This window comes from Cynocephalus volans, chromosome 14 (genome assembly GCF_027409185.1).
Source record: "Cynocephalus volans isolate mCynVol1 chromosome 14, mCynVol1.pri, whole genome shotgun sequence".
Lineage (NCBI taxonomy): Eukaryota > Metazoa > Chordata > Mammalia > Dermoptera > Cynocephalidae > Cynocephalus > Cynocephalus volans.
The window spans coordinates 90,316,111-90,341,490 of record NC_084473.1 but is presented as its reverse complement, the minus strand read 5'-3'; the positions used below and the strand labels follow the sequence as shown (position 1 = coordinate 90,341,490).

At 50.8% G+C, this 25,380-nt stretch overlaps 3 protein-coding genes across 3 annotated transcripts in view; all 3 read left to right on the top strand.

The window, feature by feature from the left end:
* Window positions 1-25,380, top strand: part of LOC134363166 (ribonuclease H-like) — a 307,348-nt gene that overhangs the window by 210,895 nt on the left and 71,073 nt on the right. The window lies entirely within an intron of this gene.
* LOC134362671 (melanoma inhibitory activity protein 2-like) lies at window positions 1,593-5,257 on the top strand (the record flags this gene model as incomplete). The annotated part of the gene is given in 3 exon segments (XM_063077845.1): window positions 1,593-3,662; window positions 5,073-5,229; window positions 5,232-5,257. Coding segments are annotated over 3 exon segments (2,253 nt in total), but the record flags the coding sequence as incomplete, so codon positions are not given.
* On the top strand, window positions 14,586-18,358 carry LOC134363387 (melanoma inhibitory activity protein 2-like). Its single transcript, XM_063078990.1, is given in 3 exon segments — window positions 14,586-16,763; window positions 18,174-18,330; window positions 18,333-18,358. Coding segments are annotated over 3 exon segments (2,361 nt in total).

Sequence of the window (25,380 nt, the reverse complement as noted above, 5' to 3'; positions counted from 1 at the left end):
CTGGAACAGTCCTCATTTTATTCCCCTGGGGTCCTGAAAGTTGGAACTAACTGGCTGGCTAAAAAAACAAAAAAGAAAAGGCAAAGGGCGAGCAAGCGCTTTGTGCGTGCTGCAAGGCAGGGTGTGTCTCAGGGATCTGTTTCCATGGGAACCAGCGGCACAGGCTGGCTCCTATGGGCACCAAAAAGAGAAACTTGGCAGAGGTTTCAGGCACCTGAAGTGGGATTCATGCCAGGGATACAAGGATGGTTCAACATATGAAAGTCAATAAAGGTGATACAATAAATGTAACGGTCATGTGGCCAGTATGAATCTGGCCATCACAGCTTGGGTATGAACGGTGACAATCAGCCTTGCATCCCGTGAATATTCATAACCAATAAAATTGGGGGGAAAAAAGAATAAATGGGTACAGGAGATCTTATTGGTGTGGTGAAAATGTTCTAAAACTGATTTGTGGTGATGGCTGCACAACTTGATGAACTTACTAGAACTCATTGAATTGCATACCTGAAATGGGTGGATTACAAGGTATATAAAATATTCCTCAATAAAGTGTTTTTTAAACAAAGAGCATTTCACTGACATCCAGCAGATCCCGAAATACAACACACTTCTGCCACTAAATAGCTAAACAGCCCTGGACAAGTAGTGCACTTACTGTAGACCTTTGCTTCATTACCTATAAAGAAAGCGTTGGGCCAGCTGAAGCCCAGAGTGTCTCAGGCCTCTTCCCATTGCCACATTCTACGGCTATTTTGGCAAAGTTAGTCCAAAGAAAACACTTTTGTTCCTTGGCAGATATCTAAGGAAGGATGCTCCTCTGAAAGAAATTAAAATCGCAAAATTTCCTTTAAAAAATTGCCAAAGGAAAAGTTGATCTCCTAGAAGTAGCAGAATAGTGGTCACTAGAGGCTGGGAAGGGTAGGGCGAGGAGGGGAAAGGCAGAGGTTACAGATACAAAGTTGCAGCTGGACAGGAGGAACTATTTGTACTGATCTACAGCTTTGTAAGGTGGCTAGAGTCAGCACGCATTTATTAGATAATTTCAAATAGCTAAAAGAGAGGATTTTGAATTTTCCCAGCACAAAGAAATGACAAATATTTGAGTGATGAGTATGCTGATTACCCAGATTTCATCATTATAAACATGGATTCAAATCCAGCGGTGGCCCGGCCAAAACCAAGCCGAGGTGGGGGTGGCTAGGACAGCGTGTGTCACAGGCTCGCGCGGGGCAGGCTCCGGAACCGCGTGGCGGAAGTGACGTCACAAAGGGGCCTGGTTACCATGGTGCGCGTGGGGGACGCCTGAGGCCGGTGGGCGCCAGTGCTCCCCGGCTCCCCTCAAGGCCGGCTGCGCTGTGTCTGCTGCTGTCGCCGGGGCCGGTTCGCGTTCCCGACAGAACGCAGAGCTGTCTCAGCTGCTGGTGGTGGCCCGGCCAGGCCGTGGCTACTGTGGCCACAGCCGGAGCAGCCTCGGCGCCATGGAGGTGCCCGGGGCTGCCCCTCAGCCGTACTTGGGGCTGGTCCTGGGAAAGCTGTGCAGGACTGTGGCAGCATTGCCTGAAGACCTGAGACCGGGCCCTGGTTTTCCGTGGGAACTGGTGACATGTGCGGCTCTTACTGGATTTTTGATTCTCTTGTTTTTGTGGAGAAGTGTTCGATCGGTGAGAAGCTGGCTTTATGTAAGAAGAGAGAAAAAGCTTGCTGAAAAGCTTTCTGGACTAATTGAAGAAAAATGTAAACTACTTGACAAACTTTGCGTTGTTCAAGAGGAGTATGAAGGCTTGGAGTCAGCTGTGAAGGATGCCAGCTTTGAGAAGGGGTCAACAGAAGCACAAAGCTTGGAGGCAACCTATGAAAAGCTGAGCAGCTCCAAATCTAAACTTGAGGATGAAATAGTCTTTCTAGCAAAAGAATTAAAGGAACAGAAATCTAAACATTGTGAGCAAGATGAATTGATGGCGGATATTTCAAAAAGGATACAGTCCCTAGAAGATGAATCGAAATCCATCCAGTCACAAGTAGCTGAAGCCAAACTAATCTGCAAAATATTTCAAATGAATGAAGAACGTCTGAAGGTGGCAATAAAAGACGCCTTGAATGAAAATTCCCAACTTCAGGAAAGCCAGAAACAGCTTTTACAAGAAGCGGAAGTATTGAAAGAACAAGTGAGTGAACTTCATAAACAGAAAATAATATTTGAAAACTCCAAAGTCCAGGCAGAACGAGTTCTGAGTGATAAAGAAAATCACATCAAGTCTCTGTCTGAACGCTTGCTCAAGATGACAGACTGGGCTGCTGTGCTTGGAGAAGACATGATGGCTGATGACTTGGAATTGCAGATGAAGAGTGAATCACAAAATGGTGCTCGCTTAGATGATCTGCCAAAAGGAGCTTTGAAGAAACTGATTCACACTGCTAAGTTAAATGCTTCTTTCAAAACCCTAGAAGGAGAAAGAAACCAAATTTACCCTGAGTTGTCTGAAGTAGATAAAACAAAGGAAGAGCTTATAGAGCATATTACAAATCTCCAGACTGAACAAGCATCTTTACAGTCAGAAAACACACAGTTGGAAAGTGAAAATCAGAAGCTTCGGCAGAAACTTAAAGGAATGACTGAACTGTATCAAGAAAATGGAATGAAACTCCACAGGAAGTTAATAGCAGAGGAAAAGGACCGGTTAGAGAAGGAGGAGAAACTTTCCAAAGTAGAAGAGAAGATGAGCCATGCAGCTGAGGAACTGGAGACCTACAGAAGGAGAGCCAGAGATGCAGAAGAAGAATTGGAGAGAAGCGTTCGTTCTTATCAAGGGCAGATGACTTCCTATGAGAAAGAAGCGCATGGCAGCTGGGTGGCAGCTGAGACTGCTGAAAGACACCTCAGGTATTTAAGGAAAGTAAATGTTTCCAAGAGACAAAAATTAGCTGAAAAAGAGTTTAAATTTGAACTTTTCAAAAAAGATCCATATGTAGTTGATGTTCCAAAGACAGCATTTGGCAGAGAGCATTCCCCATGTGGTGCCTCACCAGTGGGTCGACCTTCATCCGAAACGAGAGCTTTTCTCTCTCCACTCAGACTCGCACCTTTGACTCCAGGGCGAGGAGGAGGAAGAGGCTCAAGAGGCCCAGAGAATACTCTGGATCACCAGATGACCAATGAAAGAGGAGAATCGGGCTGTGATAGGTTAACCGATTCTCATGGAGCACCATCTGGGTACCTGTCACCTCCGTGGGAACAGCACCGGAGGATGAGGATCCCTCCACCAGGCCACCCATGTTCTGATCCAGCTCTTCTTCCACGAAGGCAAGACGGTTTTGATTCTAATCCTGGTGGACCATCTGGCCCAGCAGAACTCAGAAGTTTTAACCTGGCTTCTTTGGATAAAGTGGATGGGCCAAAGCCCTCACAAACGGAATCCAGCAGAAATGAAACCAAAGACGACCTTGGTAATGTAAATGTGCCTCACTCATCTGTGCCTGCTGAAAGGGAAGCAAGTGGCCCTGGCTTTGCTCCTCCACCTTTTCCTGCAATCAGAGGTCCATTGTTTCCAGTGGATAGGAGGGGTCCATTCATGAGAAGAGAACCTCCTTTTCCTCCACCTCCTCCAGGAAGCATGTATGGAGCTCCTCAAAATTATTATCTCCCAAGGGATTTCCCTGTGCAGCCACCACCTCCATCTGGGTTCCTGTCACCTCCGTGGGAACAACACCGAAGGATGATGATTCCCCCACCAGGCCACCCATGTTCTGATCCAGCTCTTCTTCCACAAAGGCAAGACGGATTTGATCCTGATCCTGGTGGACCGTCTGGCCCAGCAGAGCTCAGAAGTTTTAACCTGGCTTCTTTGGATAAAGTGGATGGGCCAAAGCCCTCACAAACGGAATCCAGCAGAAATGATACCAAAGACGACCTTGGTAATGTAAATGTGCCTCATTCATCTGTGCCTGCTGAAAGGGAAGCAAGTGGCCCTGGCTTTGCTCCTCCACCTTTTCCTGCAATCAGAGGTCCATTGTTTCCAGTAGATAGGAGGGGTCCATTCATGAGAAGAGAACCTCCTTTTCCTCCACCTCCTCCAGGAAGCATGTATGGAGCTCCTCAAAATTATTATCTCCCAAGGGATTTCCCTGTGCAGCCACCACCTCCATCTGGGTTCCTGTCACCTCCGTGGGAACAACACCGAAGGATGATGATTCCTCCACCAGGCCACCCATGTTCTGATCCAGCTCTTCTTCCACAAAGGCAAGACGGATTTGATATTGATCCTGGTGGACCGTCTGGACCAGCAGAACTCAGAAGTTTGAATCTGCCTTCTTTGGATAAAGTGGATGGGCCAAAGCCCTCACAAACGGAATCCAGCAGAAATGATACCAAAGACGACCTTGGTAATGTAAATGTGCCTCATTCATCTGTGCCTGCTGAAAGGGAAGCAAGTGGCCCTGGCTTTGCTCCTCCACCTTTTCCTGCAATCAGAGGTCCATTGTTTCCAGTGGATAGGAGGGGTCCATTCATGAGAAGAGAACCTCCTTTTCCTCCACCTCCTCCAGGAAGCATGTATGGAGCTCCTCAAAATTATTATCTCCCAAGGGATTTCCCTGTGCAGCCACCACCTCCATCTGGGTTCCTGTCACCTCCGTGGGAACAACACCGAAGGATGATGATCCCTCCACCAGGCCACCCATGTTCTGATCCAGCTCTTCTTCCACAAAGGCAAGACGGCTTTGATCCTAATCCTGGTGGACCGTCTGGCCCAGCAGAACTGAGAAGTTTTAACCTGGCTTCTTTGGATAAAGTGGATGGGCCAAAGCCCTCACAAACGGAATCCAGCAGAAATGAAACCAAAGACGACCTTGGTAATGTAAATGTGCCTCATTCATCTGTGCCTGCTGAAAGGGAAGCAAGTGGCCCTGGCTTTGCTCCTCCACCTTTTCCTGCAATCAGAGGTCCATTGTTTCCAGTGGATAGGAGGGGTCCATTCATGAGAAGAGAACCTCTTTTTCCTCCACCTCCTCCAGGAAGCATGTATGGAGCTCCTCAAAATTATTTTCTACCAAGGGATTTCTCTGTCCAGCCACCACCTCCATTTGCAATGAGAAATGTCTATTCACTGAGGGGATTTCCTCCTTATGTTCCTCTAGGAGCTGGATTGTCACCTCCACCCCCACATTCTGAAAGTAGGGGTGAGTTCCCTTCAGGGTCGATTCCGTGCTCAAATGAGCCTGCTCCTGAAATCCAGAAGCACAGCAAGAAACCTGATGATATTTTTGGTCTCTCTTCATAAATAGTTTTGACTTATCTTTCATTTTCAGTTTAAGTAACTACAATTTTTGCTCAAATTGAAGCTTAATGGAATTATAATTCTCAGGATACTATTTTGTAAATAAAGATGATTTAAATATGAATTTCGTGAGTAAATTATTTCCATTTTATTTTATCCTAGATTGTATAATTATTTTAATTTGATTAACTAACCCACTATTACATAAACAATAATGGGAAATTTATTTAGGTTATCTTGCAGTTGGGGATGTTTTAAACTCCAAGGGCTGTGTCTTTATGCCAAGAACTGTATTTACTACGGTTGTAGACAAATGTGAAAGTAACTTTATGCTTAATTAAATTTTCATTGATTTAAAGACTTGCTTGGTATTGATAATAATAATAAAATCAGCTAGGTTTTTAATTAAAAAAAATCACAATGTACCCCATAAATATGTACAGTTATTAGGTGTCCGTTAAAAATAATAATAATCTTTTAAAATTACCAAAAGAAATTGTGGATCTAAGACCCTTCAAGACCCTCTATTTATAAAAACTTGCTGTCGATGGATATTTTTATGCTCTTAAAACATGAAATCTAAGCCTCTGTCCATGCTGCAATGAAAAAGTCTGTGGTGAGAAGATATGATAAGAAGATGAAGCATATTATTAACCAGTGTTTATGTGTTTCATAGACCTTTACTATCTAGAAAGAAACCTGTAAGGAGGGTATAATGATGCTTCTATGGTTCTAATTTAAATTTTTTATGAATAGAAAACAGTGAGCACTGTATACAGGTAAAAAGCCATATAACATCCTGCATATATGGGTATCTGAGAACTTCAAAATGTTTGTGGAAAAATAGAATTGAAAGATAATATGAATCTTCCCTGAGCTTTGTGAAGTGCCGCCGTACATGGAGATGTGTGTATTATATAATTATGCATGTGTGTGTGTAATTGACAGTTAACGTTTTTCTGATGATAAAAATAATACATTACTGCTAATTTTTGCTTGAAATATCTGAAGAATATGCACCAGTCAATCTTTAGGTTAAAATTAAGGATGATTTCCATGTGACCGCAACGTTAAGAACTTTAATCCTTGGGGAAAAAAAAATCATTCAACTCTATAGCGCCTATATGGGTGGTATGCATTAACAAAATAAATGAGATTTTCTTCTCAGTTTTTGCAAAAAAAAAAAAATTTTTTTTTTGTAGAATAGGGGAAATTCTCTAGAAAATTCTTTGATATTTCTTATCTCGAAAATAATTTGGTAAGTCTCATATTTATGCCTTAGAAAAAAGACAGTATGTGGCATTACACTCTGGTGCTTTGTACTCTGTCAGTGCAGCTAAGCTGGGAATTAATTACATTTTCCAGAGTTCCCTTCCGTCTCTTCTTCCAGATTAGAATTGGCCAAGAAAGAAACTTGCAGAATATTGGAAACTGGAAATGAGGCAGTGGCCATAACCATCTGCAGATCTTTTCTCAGGCAGATTCAGAGACAGACAGAAGAAGAGGCCGGGCCCATGTGGGTAAAAACCTCCAGCCGAGTCTGTGAAGTGACGTATCCCGAGGTTGTCCTGAGGGGAGTGCTTCCGTTTTTCTTTGTTCACGGGTGTTCTCCTCAAACCAAAGCCATTTTTCTGGAAAGTTTCTTCTCTAAAGCTTCTTGGCCTTTAAAAACCTAGTATTTGTCGTTGAGTTTTGGTGCAGCATCAAAGACCCTCCACAGTCATCTGAAGTGGCTGCTGAAGCACTTCTTCTGCAGTTAGTGTCTCTGTGAAGCTCAACTTGCTTCACATTCTTCCACCAAAGCAACGTGTTGCCACAGATTCCTGCAGCCGCAGGTAGGAGAGTCCAGCTGCTTCTGAGGAGCGTCAGCGCTGCAGCGGCCTCCTGAGCGCTCCAGCGCTACCGCTCCGCTGCAGCCTCTGCCCCGCTAGAGCCGCTGCCCGCGTGCTCCCGATCCCACTGCAGCGTCGGCCCATTGGAGCTGCTGCCGCCAGCTCCCGCTCCCTATGCAGCCGCTGCCCCTTTCCAGCCTCTGCCCCTTTCCAGCCACTGCCCGTGCGCACCCGCTCCCGAAGCAGCTGCTGCCCCGCTGCAGCCGCTGCATGCACGCTCCCGCTCCTGCTCCCGCTGCAGCCTCTGCCCCGTTCGAGGTGCTGCCTCGCGCTCCTGATCGCGCTGCAGCCTCTGCATGGATCGAGCCGCTGCCCTGGCGCTCCCGATCCCGCTGCAGCCTCTGCCCAGTTTGAGCCACTGCCCTCCTCCTCCCGATCCCGCTGCAGCCTCTGCCCCGCTGGAGCTTCTGCCCTCACGCTAGCGCTCCAGCTCCCGCCGCAGTCTTTGCCCAGCTCGAGCTGTTTCCCACCCCCTCCTGCTCCCGCCCCACCGCAGCCTTTGCCCAGCTCCAGCTGTTGCCCACGCCCTCCCGCTCCCGCTGCAGCCGCTGCCCTGCTGCAGCCGCTGCCCTGGCTCTCCCGATCATGCTGCAGCCTCTGCCCCTCTCGAGCCTCTGCCCCTCTCCCGCCGCTGCCCCCACACTCACGCTCCCGCTCCCGCCTCCGCCTTGGCCCAGCTCCAGCTGTTGCCCAGCCCTCCTGCTCCCGCTCCAGCCTCTGCTCCGCTAGAGCTGCTGCCCGCTTGCTTCCGATCCCGCTGCAGCTTTTGCCCTGCTGGAGCCGCTGCCCGTGCTCACGATCCCGCTGCAGCCCCTGCCTCGCTCCAGCGGCTGCCCGCACGCTCCCGATCTCGCTGCAGCCTCTGCCCGCCTGGAGCCGCTGCCCGCGCGCTCCAGAACCCGCTGCAGCCTCTGCCTCACTGGAGCCACTGCCCGCGCGCTCCCGATCTCGCTGCAGCCTCTGCCCTGCTCGAGCCGCTGCCCGCGCGCTCCCGATCTCGCTGTAGCCTCTGCCCTGCTGGAGCCGCTGCCCGCGCGCTCCCGATCCTGCTGCAGCCTCTGCCCGGCTGGAGCCGCTGCCCGTGTGCTCCCGCTCCCCCTGCAGGCTCTGCCTGGCTCGAGCCGCTCCCCACCCGCTCCTGATCCCACAGCAACCTCTGCCCCGCTCGAGCCGCTGCCTGCGCGCTCCCGATCGCGCTGCAGCCTCTGCACCGCTCGAGGCGCTGCCTGCGCGTTCCCGATCCCGCCGCAACCTCTGCCCCGCTCGAGCTTCTGCCCGCACACTAGCGCTCCAGCTCACGCAGCAGTCTTTGCCCAGCTCGAGCTGTTTCCCACTCCCTCCTGCTCCCGCCCCACCGCAGCCTTTGCCCAGCTCCAGCTGTTGCCCACGCCCTCCCGCTCCCGCTGCAGCCTCTGCCCCGCTAGAGCCGCTGCCCGCCCACTCCCGATCTAGCTGCAGCCTCTGCCCCTCTCGAGCCTCTGCCCCTCTCCCGCCGCTGCCCCAACGCTCACGCTCCCGCTCCCGCCTCCGCCTTTGCCCAGCTCCAGCTGTTGCCTGCGCCCTCCTGCTCCCGCTCCAGCCTCTGTCCCGCTCGATCCGCTGCCTGCGCACTCCCGATCGCGCTGCAGCCTCTGCACCGCTCAGCCGCTGTCCCCGCTCTCCCGATCTGGCTGCAGCCTCTGGCCTGCTCGAGCCGCTGCCTGCGCGCTCCCGATCCCCCTGCAGGCTCTGCCCGGCTCCGGCCGCTGCCCGCGTGCTCCCGCTCCCGCCACAGCCTCTCCCCAGCCAGTGCACCTAAAAGGAGGGCGGAGGTTCTGGATCCCAGGGAAAGAGAGCGAGAAAGCGGAATGACACGGGGTCTTGAGGCTGCACTTTCCTGTCCCTCAGCTCAGGTCCCGTTGCGCTGTCCGAACACCTGTGTTTAAATCTGCTCTGATATCTAGAAACCTGCAGACCTCTATTTCCATGTCAGGGTAGAGAGGACCGTCTCATTCTTTTTTAAAGCTGCATCCATTATGATTTTACCATCATGTATTTACCCCGTGCCCCACGGGTGGACACTCAGGTTGTGTCCAGGTTGTGCTGTCCTACACAATGCTGCAGTGAGCATCCTGGTGTCCTTCAGAGATTTCTCTGGGTTTGGGCCTAGAGGTGACACTGATGGGACAAAGAATATCCACATGGAAAATACTGAAAGATAGGACCAGATTATCTTCCAAAGGCTGCAGTTTTATTGCTACCAAGAGTATGTGAGGCAATTTTAAATTGAGTTGAATTGTGGATGTGTTGAGTCTAATCAAAATTCTAGTGTTGGTCTCTTCATTGTCTGAGGTATTGCGTCAGGCCTCTGGAGACAGGTGCGTGCACGAGATGACTCCTGGCTTCCAGCTGTCTACACCATGTGTAACATGGCTGTCGGATGACTCTGGCGGCCTGCGGTCCCACAGTCAACTTTGTCATTCTCTTCTCCCCATTAAAATACAGATTGAGTACCCCTTATCCAAAATGCTTGGAAAGTATTTTGGATTTAGGATGTTTTCAGATTTGGGAATATTTGGAGAATACATTTGCAGAATGCTCCAATGAGCATTTCCTTTGAGTGTCATGTTAGCACTCAAAAAGTTTAGGAGTTTGGATTTTTGGATTAGAGACTCTTAACCTGTATATAAATATCCCAGACATTCTGTTTTCTACTATTCTTGGAGTTTCAGGTCCTCAAAGGAGCACAAAAATATTTTGCCAAACCACAGTTCTAATTTGTGATGTTTAAGATGTGGCTTTTGTATTTGCAAACTCGAATTGTTGTGCCAGACGCTCCAGCCTTGCCACCCAGCAAAAGGCCCCATGGAAGATTCTGCCAAAGAAATGCCAGATGGGCCAAGGCATCCAAGGTCTCAGGTGACTGGCCAGGGCAGCTCCAGTTGGCCGAGTTGTGCTAAGAGAGGGTCGCCTGGTGGGCGAGAGCCTGCCCATGCTACCCAAAGGGACAAGCAGTGTGAGTTAACATTTATTTATCGAGCTATGAGTATCAACGGGGAAGCGTGTTATACGCTTTACAAGGATCAACCAAGAGACAGGACTTGTTGCTTATCTACCTGAGGGCTGAGAAACTAGGATGCAGAGACTGGATGTGGGCTGCATAGCAAAGGCAATACTTACCCAAAGGAGTCAACGTATGATGGTGGCATTTCAGGACATAACTGAGTTCTCTGGAGTCAGCCTGAGGCCCTGCTCTGGGTGGTGGTGGCCAGTGTCCCTCCCCACCCTCTGGGCCTCCCATCTTACCTCCTAGCACCCTGTCTCTCTGAGCCTAAATGCCAGGGACCAAACCAGGAGGCTGGCAGCCAGCCTGGTCCACACCATGGGCCCCTCCTCCATGGTCCCAAATCCTTCCTTGCACTTTCTGGACAAGCATGGAGCAGTTAGCTTCCAACCCTCGTACAAACACTGATGATCACAGCCCCATGTGGGGAGGGAGGCCGGTGTGTGCCGTGAGATGACCCCGCCCAGCCCCTGACCCCTGCCCACATTGATGCCGCATTTAGAGAAGAGATGGCCTGACCCCTCACCCACACCAAGGGTACCAAGGAGTCAAGTGTTGAGGTTAGAGGCGGGGATATCAGGGAGGTGAGCTGAGACCAGAGGGTGAGGTGAGATGCCCTCGTTCACATCAAGCCAGAGGAAGAGGGCTTTAAAGAGAGCTTTAGGCTTTGAGGTGTCTCCGCAGGTGGAGAAATCCAGTGGACTGATGCCTCACCCCCACCCCCACCCCAAAGTCTAGAGGGCAAGAGACAGGCTGGCTGCTTTGATGGCGGAGCTGAGGAGAGGGCCGACGGCCCAGGTGAGGGCCTCGTGTGAGAGAGTCGGCGTGGAATCTCACAGGCCCAGTCCCAGGAGGCAGCCTGGGCAGTGAACAGACGCAGGCCAAGAGAAGGTGGGGCTGCCGCTACCCGTCAGGGGCTCCTTGGTTCTCTGAGGCCCACACAAAATATTCTAGTCAGGGGGACAGTGGGGACCATGTCCGGGCTCTGAAGACCCTTGGAGATGCCGATGAGAGAAAAGGCGTAGCTTTCAACCTCCGCCAAGCCCAGAGCACAGTTCAGCTGGAGGCTGACCACGCCTGCTGCCCGGCCGAGGCTTCCCACCCCACCAGGCCGGGGCAGCAGGAGCGGCCTCCACTTCAAAGCAGGGGACTTGACGATGACGTCAGGCCCTTTTTATTGTTGGGCCTGGACGTGAGCCGAGCGGTGCTGTGTGACGTGAAGTGGTGGAGACCACGGGTATTTCCCTACCAAGAAGCAGCCTGGGCCTGTCAGGTTTCCATCTGGCCGTGGGAGGACTGGCCAGCAGAAGAGGTTTCAAGGGCCAGAGGTGGACACAAATAAAGCTGCTTTAAGTGGTTTCCAGTTCCACAGCTGTGCTGGCTCAGTGTCCTGGTGACATCCCTGAGTTCTGTGGCATCCAGAGGAGGGCTTTGGGGGGGGCAACAGGTGTTTATTGACCTTCTTTAAAGAGCGGGCACCACATGCATGGTGAGACGCACCCCCCTCCCAGAGGGGCCTTGGTCTCAGGCAGGGGCTCTTGGTGGGGCAGGGCCCAAACCCCGAGGGGGAATTTCTCTGTCTCTGCCCCTCAGCCAGGCCCAACAGTAGAAAGGGCCTGAGGGAAAGGTACGGAAGAGCTCCACCTGCCGGCTTGGGGTCCTGGGGAGGAGGGATTGAACTTGGGCCTGGAGTGGAGGGGGTCATGAGGAAGGTCCAGGAGACCCCAAGACTTGTGGGTGGGGCTTGCCAAGCCCCTCCCCTGCCTGGGATGAGAGTAAGAGACCCTGGTCAGCTAACGCGTCTCATCACCGCCGCCTCCAGTGTGAAGTGCTCAGTAACTGCAACATAAGGAAACGCAGCCTTCATCCAGACTTGAAACGATTCCTTCCCTTTCCACTTCCAAACTGCCCTGCCCTCGGGCTCCTGCCACCGTGGGAGGAAAAGCACAGTTCCAACCCATCAGGCTCAAGCTCGTAGCTAACAGGGCAGGCACTCCTGCAGCCTTCCGCCCCTTTTCTGGGTCTGATAGCTGCCAGAGACTCTTGCAAAACTGACTCTCTCTTGGGGAGTTTGCTAATGGCCACGTGCCCACAGCACGGCCACCGCTGAGGCCCATGCAAGGAGCCAACTCAGGCGTCCTCGGTCCCCATTCCCTCCTGCCTGGGAAAGGACCCAGTGGCAGAGGGGGGTCATGGCAGGGGGCAGGAACATTCACATCTGTGTTGCATGAGGGGAACCCTCCAGGTTGGCTGCTGCAGTGGGAGGTTCCCAAGGCCCCGGGGCCTGGGGGGCCCAGTGGGCAGGGCAGTCGTCCTGACCTGTTTGGTTGCACAGCTTGTTAACTTCGAAGAAAGCACCTCTGAGCAGTGGGAGGGTGACTCACCAGAGGGCAGCACTGGTTTGGGGGTGGGCTTCTCTGGTCCTACCTTTTCAGTTCACACAGTAAGGAAGGCCAGGCCTGTCCTGGGCAGTGTGATCAGCAAGTCTCCAAGCTGACGTATGAAACATGGGTGTGTCATCGGTTGGGGTGCATCTTGACCGCCATGCTCGCTTTGGGATGAAAGGAACAGGCTTTATGTCCCGGCTTTGTCACTTTCTAGCCTGTGACTTGGGCAAACCCTTTTACTTTTCTGGGTCTCACTGTCATCATCCATAGAGTGAGATAAAGACACCTTCCTCCCAAGTCCACCGTGAAGACTCAAAACGCTCAGCGCGTCCCTGCTCCTGGAAGTGTGCTGGGAGCCAAAGGAGCAGGGCTGTCCTGGCCTTGAAAGGCCGAGGGGCTCCTGGGGAGCTGTGCCCTGACCTGAGGCTTGCCCCCCCTTTCCCCAGGGGGCAGGGTGGGCTGGGAGCTTGGGCCAGACACCTGGGCAGCTGCCTCCCCTCTGGAACAGTCCTCATTTTATTCCCCTGGGGTCCTGAAAGTTGGAACTAACTGGCTGGCTAAAAAAACAAAAAAGAAAAGGCAAAGGGCGAGCAAGCGCTTTGTGCGTGCTGCAAGGCAGGGTGTGTCTCAGGGATCTGTTTCCATGGGAACCAGCGGCACAGGCTGGCTCCTATGGGCACCAAAAAGAGAAACTTGGCAGAGGTTTCAGGCACCTGAAGTGGGATTCATGCCAAGGGATACAAGGATGGTTCAACATATGAAAGTCAATAAAGGTGATACAATAAATGTAACGGTCATGTGGCCAGTATGAATCTGGCCATCACAGCTTGGGTATGAACGGTGACAATCAGCCTTGCATCCCGTGAATATTCATAACCAATAAAATTGGGGGGAAAAAAGAATAAATGGGTACAGGAGATCTTATTGGTGTGGTGAAAATGTTCTAAAACTGATTTGTGGTGATGGCTGCACAACTTGATGAACTTACTAGAACTCATTGAATTGCATACCTGAAATGGGTGGATTACAAGGTATATAAAATATTCCTCAATAAAGTGTTTTTTAAACAAAGAGCATTTCACTGACATCCAGCAGATCCCGAAATACAACACACTTCTGCCACTAAATAGCTAAACAGCCCTGGACAAGTAGTGCACTTACTGTAGACCTTTGCTTCATTACCTATAAAGAAAGCGTTGGGCCAGCTGAAGCCCAGAGTGTCTCAGGCCTCTTCCCATTGCCACATTCTACGGCTATTTTGGCAAAGTTAGTCCAAAGAAAACACTTTTGTTCCTTGGCAGATATCTAAGGAAGGATGCTCCTCTGAAAGAAATTAAAATCGCAAAATTTCCTTTAAAAAATTGCCAAAGGAAAAGTTGATCTCCTAGAAGTAGCAGAATAGTGGTCACTAGAGGCTGGGAAGGGTAGGGCGAGGAGGGGAAAGGCAGAGGTTACAGATACAAAGTTGCAGCTGGACAGGAGGAACTATTTGTACTGATCTACAGCTTTGTAAGGTGGCTAGAGTCAGCACGCATTTATTAGATAATTTCAAATAGCTAAAAGAGAGGATTTTGAATTTTCCCAGCACAAAGAAATGACAAATATTTGAGTGATGAGTATGCTGATTACCCAGATTTCATCATTATAAACATGGATTCAAATCCAGCGGTGGCCCGGCCAAAACCAAGCCGAGGTGGGGGTGGCTAGGACAGCGTGTGTCACAGGCTCGCGCGGGGCAGGCTCCGGAACCGCGTGGCGGAAGTGACGTCACAAAGGGGCCTGGTTACCATGGTGCGCGTGGGGGACGCCTGAGGCCGGTGGGCGCCAGTGCTCCCCCGCTCCCCTCAAGGCCGGCTGCGCTGTGTCTGCTGCTGTCGCCGGGGCCGGTTCGCGTTCCCGACAGAACGCAGAGCTGTCTCAGCTGCTGGTGGTGGCCCGGCCAGGCCGTGGCTACTGTGGCCACAGCCGGAGCAGCCTCGGCGCCATGGAGGTGCCCGGGGCTGCCCCTCAGCCGTACTTGGGGCTGGTCCTGGGAAAGCTGTGCAGGACTGTGGCAGCATTGCCTGAAGACCTGAGACCGGGCCCTGGTTTTCCGTGGGAACTGGTGACATGTGCGGCTCTTACTGGATTTTTGATTCTCTTGTTTTTGTGGAGAAGTGTTCGATCGGTGAGAAGCCGGCTTTATGTAAGAAGAGAGAAAAAGCTTGCTGAAAAGCTTTCTGGACTAATTGAAGAAAAATGTAAACTACTTGACAAACTTTGCGTTGTTCAAGAGGAGTATGAAGGCTTGGAGTCAGCTGTGAAGGATGCCAGCTTTGAGAAGGGGTCAACAGAAGCACAAAGCTTGGAGGCAACCTATGAAAAGCTGAGCAGCTCCAAATCTAAACTTGAGGATGAAATAGTCTTTCTAGCAAAAGAATTAAAGGAACAGAAATCTAAACATTGTGAGCAAGATGAATTGATGGCGGATATTTCAAAAAGGATACAGTCCCTAGAAGATGAATCGAAATCCATCCAGTCACAAGTAGCTGAAGCCAAACTAATCTGCAAAATATTTCAAATGAATGAAGAACGTCTGAAGGTGGCAATAAAAGACGCCTTGAATGAAAATTCCCAACTTCAGGAAAGCCAGAAACAGCTTTTACAAGAAGCGGAAGTATTGAAAGAACAAGTGAGTGAACTTCATAAACAGAAAATAATATTTGAAAACTCCAAAGTCCAGGCAGAACGAGTTCTGAGTGATAAAGAAAATCACATCAAGTCTCTGTCTGAACGCTTGCTCAAGATGACAGACTGGGCTGCTGTGCTTGGAGAAGACATGATGGCTGATGACTTGGAATTGCAGATGAAGAGTGAATCACAAAATGGTGCTCGCTTAGATGATCTGCCAAAAGGAGCTTTGAAGAAACTGATTCACACTGCTAAGTTAAATGCTTCTTTCAAAACCCTAGAAGGAGAAAGAAACCAAATTTACCCTGAGTTGTCTGAAGTAGATAAAACAAAGGAAGAGCTTATAGAGCATATTACAAATCTCCAGACTGAACAAGCATCTTTACAGTCAGAAAACACACAGTTGGAAAGTGAAAATCAGAAGCTTCGGCAGAAACTTAAAGGAATGACTGAACTGTATCAAGAAAATGGAATGAAACTCCACAGGAAGTTAATAGCAGAGGAAAAGGACCGGTTAGAGAAGGAGGAGAAACTTTCCAAAGTAGAAGAGAAGATGAGCCATGCAGCTGAGGAACTGGAGACCTACAGAAGGAGAGCCAGAGATGCAGAAGAAGAATTGGAGAGAAGCGTTCGTTCTTATCAAGGGCAGATGACTTCCTATGAGAAAGAAGCGCATGGCAGCTGGGTGGCAGCTGAGACTGCTGAAAGACACCTCAGGTATTTAAGGAAAGTAAATGTTTCCAAGAGACAAAAATTAGCTGAAAAAGAGTTTAAATTTGAACTTTTCAAAAAAGATCCATATGTAGTTGATGTTCCAAAGACAGCATTTGGCAGAGAGCATTCCCCATGTGGTGCCTCACCAGTGGGTCGACCTTCATCCGAAACGAGAGCTTTTCTCTCTCCACTCAGACTCGCACCTTTGACTCCAGGGCGAGGAGGAGGAAGAGGCTCAAGAGGCCCAGAGAATACTCTGGATCACCAGATGACCAATGAAAGAGGAGAATCGGGCTGTGATAGGTTAACCGATTCTCATGGAGCACCATCTGGGTACCTGTCACCTCCGTGGGAACAGCACCGGAGGATGAGGATCCCTCCACCAGGCCACCCATGTTCTGATCCAGCTCTTCTTCCACGAAGGCAAGACGGTTTTGATTCTAATCCTGGTGGACCATCTGGCCCAGCAGAACTCAGAAGTTTTAACCTGGTTTCTTTGGATAAAGTGGATGGGCCAAAGCCCTCACAAACGGAATCCAGCAGAAATGAAACCAAAGACGACCTTGGTAATGTAAATGTGCCTCACTCATCTGTGCCTGCTGAAAGGGAAGCAAGTGGCCCTGGCTTTGCTCCTCCACCTTTTCCTGCAATCAGAGGTCCATTGTTTCCAGTGGATAGGAGGGGTCCATTCATGAGAAGAGAACCTCCTTTTCCTCCACCTCCTCCAGGAAGCATGTATGGAGCTCCTCAAAATTATTATCTCCCAAGGGATTTCCCTGTGCAGCCACCACCTCCATCTGGGTTCCTGTCACCTCCGTGGGAACAACACCGAAGGATGATGATTCCCCCACCAGGCCACCCATGTTCTGATCCAGCTCTTCTTCCACAAAGGCAAGACGGATTTGATCCTGATCCTGGTGGACCGTCTGGCCCAGCAGAGCTCAGAAGTTTTAACCTGGCTTCTTTGGATAAAGTGGATGGGCCAAAGCCCTCACAAACGGAATCCAGCAGAAATGATACCAAAGACGACCTTGGTAATGTAAATGTGCCTCATTCATCTGTGCCTGCTGAAAGGGAAGCAAGTGGCCCTGGCTTTGCTCCTCCACCTTTTCCTGCAATCAGAGGTCCATTGTTTCCAGTAGATAGGAGGGGTCCATTCATGAGAAGAGAACCTCCTTTTCCTCCACCTCCTCCAGGAAGCATGTATGGAGCTCCTCAAAATTATTATCTCCCAAGGGATTTCCCTGTGCAGCCACCACCTCCATCTGGGTTCCTGTCACCTCCGTGGGAACAACACCGAAGGATGATGATTCCTCCACCAGGCCACCCATGTTCTGATCCAGCTCTTCTTCCACAAAGGCAAGACGGATTTGATATTGATCCTGGTGGACCGTCTGGACCAGCAGAACTCAGAAGTTTGAATCTGCCTTCTTTGGATAAAGTGGATGGGCCAAAGCCCTCACAAACGGAATCCAGCAGAAATGATACCAAAGACGACCTTGGTAATGTAAATGTGCCTCATTCATCTGTGCCTGCTGAAAGGGAAGCAAGTGGCCCTGGCTTTGCTCCTCCACCTTTTCCTGCAATCAGAGGTCCATTGTTTCCAGTGGATAGGAGGGGTCCATTCATGAGAAGAGAACCTCCTTTTCCTCCACCTCCTCCAGGAAGCATGTATGGAGCTCCTCAAAATTATTATCTCCCAAGGGATTTCCCTGTGCAGCCACCACCTCCATCTGGGTTCCTGTCACCTCCGTGGGAACAACACCGAAGGATGATGATCCCTCCACCAGGCCACCCATGTTCTGATCCAGCTCTTCTTCCACAAAGGCAAGACGGCTTTGATCCTAATCCTGGTGGACCGTCTGGCCCAGCAGAACTCAGAAGTTTTAACCTGGCTTCTTTGGATAAAGTGGATGGGCCAAAGCCCTCACAAACGGAATCCAGCAGAAATGAAACCAAAGACGACCTTGGTAATGTAAATGTGCCTCATTCATCTGTGCCTGCTGAAAGGGAAGCAAGTGGCCCTGGCTTTGCTCCTCCACCTTTTCCTGCAATCAGAGGTCCATTGTTTCCAGTGGATAGGAGGGGTCCATTCATGAGAAGAGAACCTCTTTTTCCTCCACCTCCTCCAGGAAGCATGTATGGAGCTCCTCAAAATTATTTTCTACCAAGGGATTTCTCTGTCCAGCCACCACCTCCATTTGCAATGAGAAATGTCTATTCACTGAGGGGATTTCCTCCTTATGTTCCTCTAGGAGCTGGATTGTCACCTCCACCCCCACATTCTGAAAGTAGGGGTGAGTTCCCTTCAGGGTCGATTCCGTGCTCAAATGAGCCTGCTCCTGAAATCCAGAAGCACAGCAAGAAACCTGATGATATTTTTGGTCTCTCTTCATAAATAGTTTTGACTTATCTTTCATTTTCAGTTTAAGTAACTACAATTTTTGCTCAAATTGAAGCTTAATGGAATTATAATTCTCAGGATACTATTTTGTAAATAAAGATGATTTAAATATGAATTTCGTGAGTAAATTATTTCCATTTTATTTTATCCTAGATTGTATAATTATTTTAATTTGATTAACTAACCCACTATTACATAAACAATAATGGGAAATTTATTTAGGTTATCTTGCAGTTGGGGATGTTTTAAACTCCAAGGGCTGTGTCTTTATGCCAAGAACTGTATTTACTACGGTTGTAGACAAATGTGAAAGTAACTTTATGCTTAATTAAATTTTCATTGATTTAAAGACTTGCTTGGTATTGATAATAATAATAAAATCAGCTAGGTTTTTAATTAAAAAAAATCACAATGTACCCCATAAATATGTACAGTTATTAGGTGTCCGTTAAAAATAATAATAATCTTTTAAAATTACCAAAAGAAATTGTGGATCTAAGACCCTTCAAGACCCTCTATTTATAAAAACTTGCTGTCGATGGATATTTTTATGCTCTTAAAACATGAAATCTAAGCCTCTGTCCATGCTGCAATGAAAAAGTCTGTGGTGAGAAGATATGATAAGAAGATGAAGCATATTATTAACCAGTGTTTATGTGTTTCATAGACCTTTACTATCTAGAAAGAAACCTGTAAGGAGGGTATAATGATGCTTCTATGGTTCTAATTTAAATTTTTTATGAATAGAAAACAGTGAGCACTGTATACAGGTAAAAAGCCATATAACATCCTGCATATATGGGTATCTGAGAACTTCAAAATGTTTGTGGAAAAATAGAATTGAAAGATAATATGAATCTTCCCTGAGCTTTGTGAAGTGCCGCCGTACATGGAGATGTGTGTATTATATAATTATGCATGTGTGTGTGTAATTGACAGTTAACGTTTTTCTGATGATAAAAATAATACATTACTGCTAATTTTTGCTTGAAATATCTGAAGAATATGCACCAGTCAATCTTTAGGTTAAAATTAAGGATGATTTCCATGTGACCGCAACGTTAAGAACTTTAATCCTTGGGGAAAAAAAAATCATTCAACTCTATAGCGCCTATATGGGTGGTATGCATTAACAAAATAAATGAGATTTTCTTCTCAGTTTTTGCAAAAAAAAAAAATTTTTTTTTGTAGAATAGGGGAAATTCTCTAGAAAATTCTTTGATATTTCTTATCTCGAAAATAATTTGGTAAGTCTCATATTTATGCCTTAGAAAAAAGACAGTATGTGGCATTACACTCTGGTGCTTTGTACTCTGTCAGTGCAGCTAAGCTGGGAATTAATTACATTTTCCAGAGTTCCCTTCCGTCTCTTCTTCCAGATTAGAATTGGCCAAGAAAGAAACTTGCAGAATATTGGAAACTGGAAATGAGGCAGTGGCCATAACCATCTGCAGATCTTTTCTCAGGCAGATTCAGAGACAGACAGAAGAAGAGGCCGGGCCCATGTGGGTAAAAACCTCCAGCCGAGTCTGTGAAGTGACGTATCCCGAGGTTGTCCTGAGGGGAGTGCTTCCGTTTTTCTTTGTTCACGGGTGTTCTCCTCAAACCAAAGCCATTTTTCTGGAAAGTTTCTTCTCTAAAGCTTCTTGGCCTTTAAAAACCTAGTATTTGTCGTTGAGTTTTGGTGCAGCATCAAAGACCCTCCACAGTCATCTGAAGTGGCTGCTGAAGCACTTCTTCTGCAGTTAGTGTCCCTGTGAAGCTCAACTTGCTTCACATTCTTCCACCAAAGCAACGTGTTGCCACAGATTCCTGCAGCCGCAGGTAGGAGAGTCCAGCTGCTTCTGAGGAGCGTCAGCGCTGCAGCGGCCTCCTGAGCGCTCCAGCGCTACCGCTCCGCTGCAGCCTCTGCCCCGCTAGAGCCGCTGCCCGCGTGCTCCCGATCCCACTGCAGCGTCGGCCCATTGGAGCTGCTGCCGCCAGCTCCCGCTCCCTATGCAGCCGCTGCCCCTTTCCAGCCTCTGCCCCTTTCCAGCCACTGCCCGTGCGCACCCGCTCCCGAAGCAGCTGCTGCCCCGCTGCAGCCGCTGCATGCACGCTCCCGCTCCTGCTCCCGCTGCAGCCTCTGCCCCGTTCGAGGTGCTGCCTCGCGCTCCTGATCGCGCTGCAGCCTCTGCATGGCTCGAGCCGCTGCCCTGGCGCTCCCGATCCCGCTGCAGCCTCTGCCCAGTTTGAGCCACTGCCCTCCTCCTCCCGATCCCGCTGCAGCCTCTGCCCCGCTGGAGCTTCTGCCCTCACGCTAGCGCTCCAGCTCCCGCCGCAGTCTTTGCCCAGCTCGAGCTGTTTCCCACCCCCTCCTGCTCCCGCCCCACCGCAGCCTTTGCCCAGCTCCAGCTTTGCCCACGCCCTCCCGCTCCCGCTGCAGCCTCTGCCCCTCTGGAGCCTCTGCCCCTATCCCGCAGCTGCCCCCACGCTCACTCTCCCGCTCCCGCCTCCGCCTTTGCCCAGTTCCAGCTGTTGCCGGCGCCCTCCTGCTCCCGCTCCAGCCTCTGCTCCGCTACAGCTGCTGCCCGCTTGCTCCCGATCCGGCTGCAGCTTTTGCCCTGCTGGAGCCGCTGCCCGTGCTCACGATCCCGCTGCAGCCCCTGCCTCGCTCCAGCGGATGCCCGCACGCTCCGGATCTTGCTGCAGCCTTTGCCCGGCTGGAGCCGCTCCCCGCGCGCTCCGGAACCCGCTTCAGCCTCTGTCCTGCTGGAGCCACTGCCCCCGCGCTCCCGATCCCGCTGCAGCCTCTGTCCTGCTCGTGCCGCTGCCTGCGCACTCCCGATCGCGCTGCAGCCTCTGCACCGCTCAGCCGCTGCTGCTGCTCTCCCTATCTGGCTTAAGCCTTTGCCCCACTGGAGCCACTGCCCGCGCGCTCCCGATCTCACTGCAGCCTCTGCCCTGCTCGAGCCTCTGCCTGCGCGCTCCTGATCCCCCTGCAGCCTCTGCCCGGCTGGAGCCGATGCCCGTGCTCTCCCGCTCCCCCTGCAGGCTCTGCCCACTCGAGCCGCTGCCCGCCGACTCCTGATCCCGCTGCAGCCTCTGCCCCGCTCCAGCCACTGCATGCGCGCTGCGTATCCCACTGCAACCTCTGTCCCTCTCGAGCCGCTGCTCGCGCGCTGCCGATCCCACTGCAGCGTCTGCCCCGTTCGAGCCGCTGCCCGCGCCCTCCCGTTCCCGCTGCAGCCTCTGCTCCTCTCGAGCCTGTGCCCCTCTCGAGCCGCTTCCCCCACGCTTAGGCTCCCGCTCCCGCCTCCGCCTTTGCCCAGCTCCAGCTGTTGCCCGCGCCCTCCTGCTCCTGCTCCAGCCTCTGCTCCGCTACAGCTGCTGCCCGCTTGCTCCGGATCCCGCTGCAGCTTTTGCCCTGCTGAAGCCGCTGCCCGCGCTCACGGTCCCGCTGCAGCCTCTGCCTCTCTCGAGCGGCTGCCCGCGCTCTCCCGCTCAGGCTGCAGCCTCTGCCCAGCTGGAGCCACTGCCCGCGCGTTCCCGATCCCGCTGCAGCCTCTGCCCCACTCGAGCAGCTGCCCGCATGCTCCCAATCGCGCTGCAGCCTCTGCCCGGCTGGAGCCGCTGCCCGCGCTCTCCGGAACCCGCTGCAGCCTGAGCCCTACTGGTGCCGCTGCCCGCGCGCTCCCGATCCCGCTGCAGCCTCTGTCCCGTTTAAGCATCTGCCTGCACGCTCCCGATCCCGCTGCAGCCTCTGCCCCACTCCAGCCACTGCATGCGCGCTCCCGATCCCACTGCTACCTCTGTCCCTCTAGAGCCGCTGCCCTGCGTGCTCCTGATCCCACTGCAGCCTCTCCCCCGTTGGAGCCACTGCACGCACGCTCCTGCTCCTGCTCCCGCTGCAGCCTCTGCCCCGTTCCAGCTGCTGCCCGCGCGCTCCCGCTCCCGCCGCAGTCTTTGCCCAGCTCCAGCTGTTGCCCACGCTCTCATGCTCCCGCTCCCCACCGCCGCCTTTGCCCAGCTCCAGCTGTTGCCCACGCCCTCCCGCTCCCGCTGCAGCCTCTGCCCCGCTAGAGCCGCTGCCCGCCCACTCCCGATCTAGCTGCAGCCTCTGCCCCTCTCGAGCCTCTGCCCCTCTCCCGCCGCTGCCCCGACGCTCACGCTCCCGCTCCCGCCTCCGCCTTTGCCCAGCTCCAGCTGTTGCCTGCGCCCTCCTGCTCCCGCTCCAGCCTCTGTCCCGCTCGATCCGCTGCCTGCGCACTCCCGATCGCGCTGCAGCCTCTGCACCGCTCAGCCGCTGTCCCCGCTCTCCCGATCTGGCTGCAGCCTCTGGCCTGCTGGAGCCGCTGCCTGCGCGCTCCCGATCCCCCTGCAGGCTCTGCCCGGCTCCGGCCGCTGCCCGCCCGCTCCTGATCCCGCTGCAGCCTCTGCCCCGCTTGAGCCGCTGCCGGCGTGCTCCCGCTCCCGCCACAGCCTCTCCCCAGCCAGTGCACCTAAAAGGAGGGCGGAGGTTCTGGATCCCAGGGAAAGAGAGCGAGAAAGCGGAATGACACGGGGTCTTGAGGCTGCACTTTCCTGTCCCTCAGCTCAGGTCCCGTTGCGCTGTCCGAACACCTGTGTTTAAATCTGCTCTGATATCTAGAAACCTGCAGACCTCTATTTCCATGTCAGGGTAGAGAGGACCGTCTCATTCTTTTTAAAAGCTGCATCCATTATGATTTTACCATCATGTATTTACCCCGTGCCCCACGGGTGGACACTCAGGTTGTGTCCAGGTTGTGCTGTCCTACACAATGCTGCAGTGAGCATCCTGGTGTCCTTCAGAGATTTCTCTGGGTTTGGGCCTAGAGGTGACACTGATGGGACAAAGAATATCCACATGGCAAATACTGAAAGATAGGACCAGATTATCTTCCAAAGGCTGCGGTTTTATTGCTACCAAGACTATGTGAGGCAATTTTAAATTGAGGTGAATTGTGGATGTGTTGAGTCTAATCAAAATTCTAGTGTTGGTCTCTTCATTGTCTGAGGTATTGCGTCAGGCCTCTGGAGACAGGTGCGTGCACGAGATGACTCCTGGCTTCCAGCTGTCTACACCATGTGTAACATGGCTGTCGGATGACTCTGGCGGCCTGCGGTCCCACAGTCAACTTTGTCATTCTCTTCTCCCCATTAAAATACAGGTTGAGTACCCCTTATCCAAAATGCTTGGAAAGTATTTTGGATTTAGGATGTTTTCAGATTTGGGAATATTTGGAGAATACATTTGCAGAATGCTCCAATGAGCATTTCCTTTGAGTGTCATGTTAGCACTCAAAAAGTTTAGGAGTTTGGATTTTTGGATTAGAGACTCTTAACCTGTATATAAATATCCCAGACATTCTGTTTTCTACTATTCTTGGAGTTTCAGGTCCTTAAAGGAGCACAAAAATATTTTGCCAAACCACAGTTCTAATTTGTGATGTTTAAGATGTGGCTTTTGTATTTGCAAACTCTAATGCCAAGTTTTATGATGTTTCTTGGGTCTAGGGTCCAGACCTCTGGACAAGCAGTTGAGAGTGTTAAGAATGCTCCAAGAAGAAGCTTGTGTCAGGGCCTCTGTCAGCCGGCACTGAGGACTTGAGAGTGGGGGATCCACTGGCCCTGTTCTTTGGAAAGTCACAGTCTAATGTGGCTAGGGCCAGAGGAATACTGGGGATGTCCATTTGTTTCGATGCTGGAACTTGGGAATTTCTCAGAGTCAGAACATTGTTAGATTGTAGCTGACGTGGCAGTTAGTTCTTGGCCCAGTCCAGGGGGGCCATGGAATCATCGGTTGTTCATGTTGGAGGGGACTCTTGGGGTCAACTTGCCCATTTGTAAAGGAGGAAACAAAGGCTCAGGGAAAAGTGGCTTGCTTGGGTTCACCAGGCTTGGAGTGGTAAAGCTAAGATGAGACCTCTGGTCTTCAGATCCCCAGAGCAGTCATTTCCAATGTGTGACTTTGGAGTAAATGACGTAAATTTATTGTCTAAGAGTTCTGGAGACCAGAAGTTCAAGATCATGGTGTTGGTAGGATGAGTTTCTTCTGAGGGCTGTGAGGGAAGGATCTGTTCTGGGCTTCCCTTCTTGGCTTGTAGATGGTGTCCTGTGTCCTCACCTACTGTTCACTCTGTACCTGTTTGTCTCCAAATTCCCACTTTTTATAAGGAGGCCAAGTTGTAATGAATTAGGGCCCCCATTTTAACTAAATTATCCTTGTAAAGCCCTTATCTCCAAATCCAGTCACATTCTGAGGTACTAGGGATGGGGGTGACACAATTCACCCCAAGTGGAGAATGTTACAGAGTAAGAGTAAGAACAAGAACTTGCATGTGTGTTAAATTTAAATAGAAGTCTCTACCTCTGCCCTCAATTGGAAAGTCATTTCTCGAGAAGTGCTGGATCTCCAAGCCCAGCATGGTGGGTTGTCATCCAGTAGGATCTCAGAGAGTTTGTGCTGAATACATGGGCAGAAATGAAGAGACATGAAATCAAAACCCTTGGGACTGGAAGAGACCCCTAAGGCATTTGGTCTAACCACCTTCTTATATGTGGCTTCCTTCCACGTTGTTGCATTCAAGTGCTCAGAGAAAGTGTAAACCGAAGGAATGCAAGGGATCGGTGGGCTTGTGGTTTTTCTTGTGTATGTCACCAGCAGTGGGAAAGGAGAGGGCAGAAAGAGTTTTGCACATTCTCTTGTTAATTAGTCCCACAAACCTGCAAGGGACAGCATATTTCAAGGGCCTTGTCAGACTCCGTGCCCCTGCCTGTGTAATAACCATCTAGCAGGGCTTTCACTCCTAGAAGGAAACACAGCACGGTGGGCAGAGAGTCCCAGGGCCCTCCACGACAGCTGTTCCTGTCTTCTCTTATGCGTATCCACCAGCTAAAATCATGACAGTATGTTGATTTTTTTTAAAAAAAATCACATGAGAACAAAGCATGTTTTTGATATGGGCAATTCTGTAAAGGCTCTTTAATT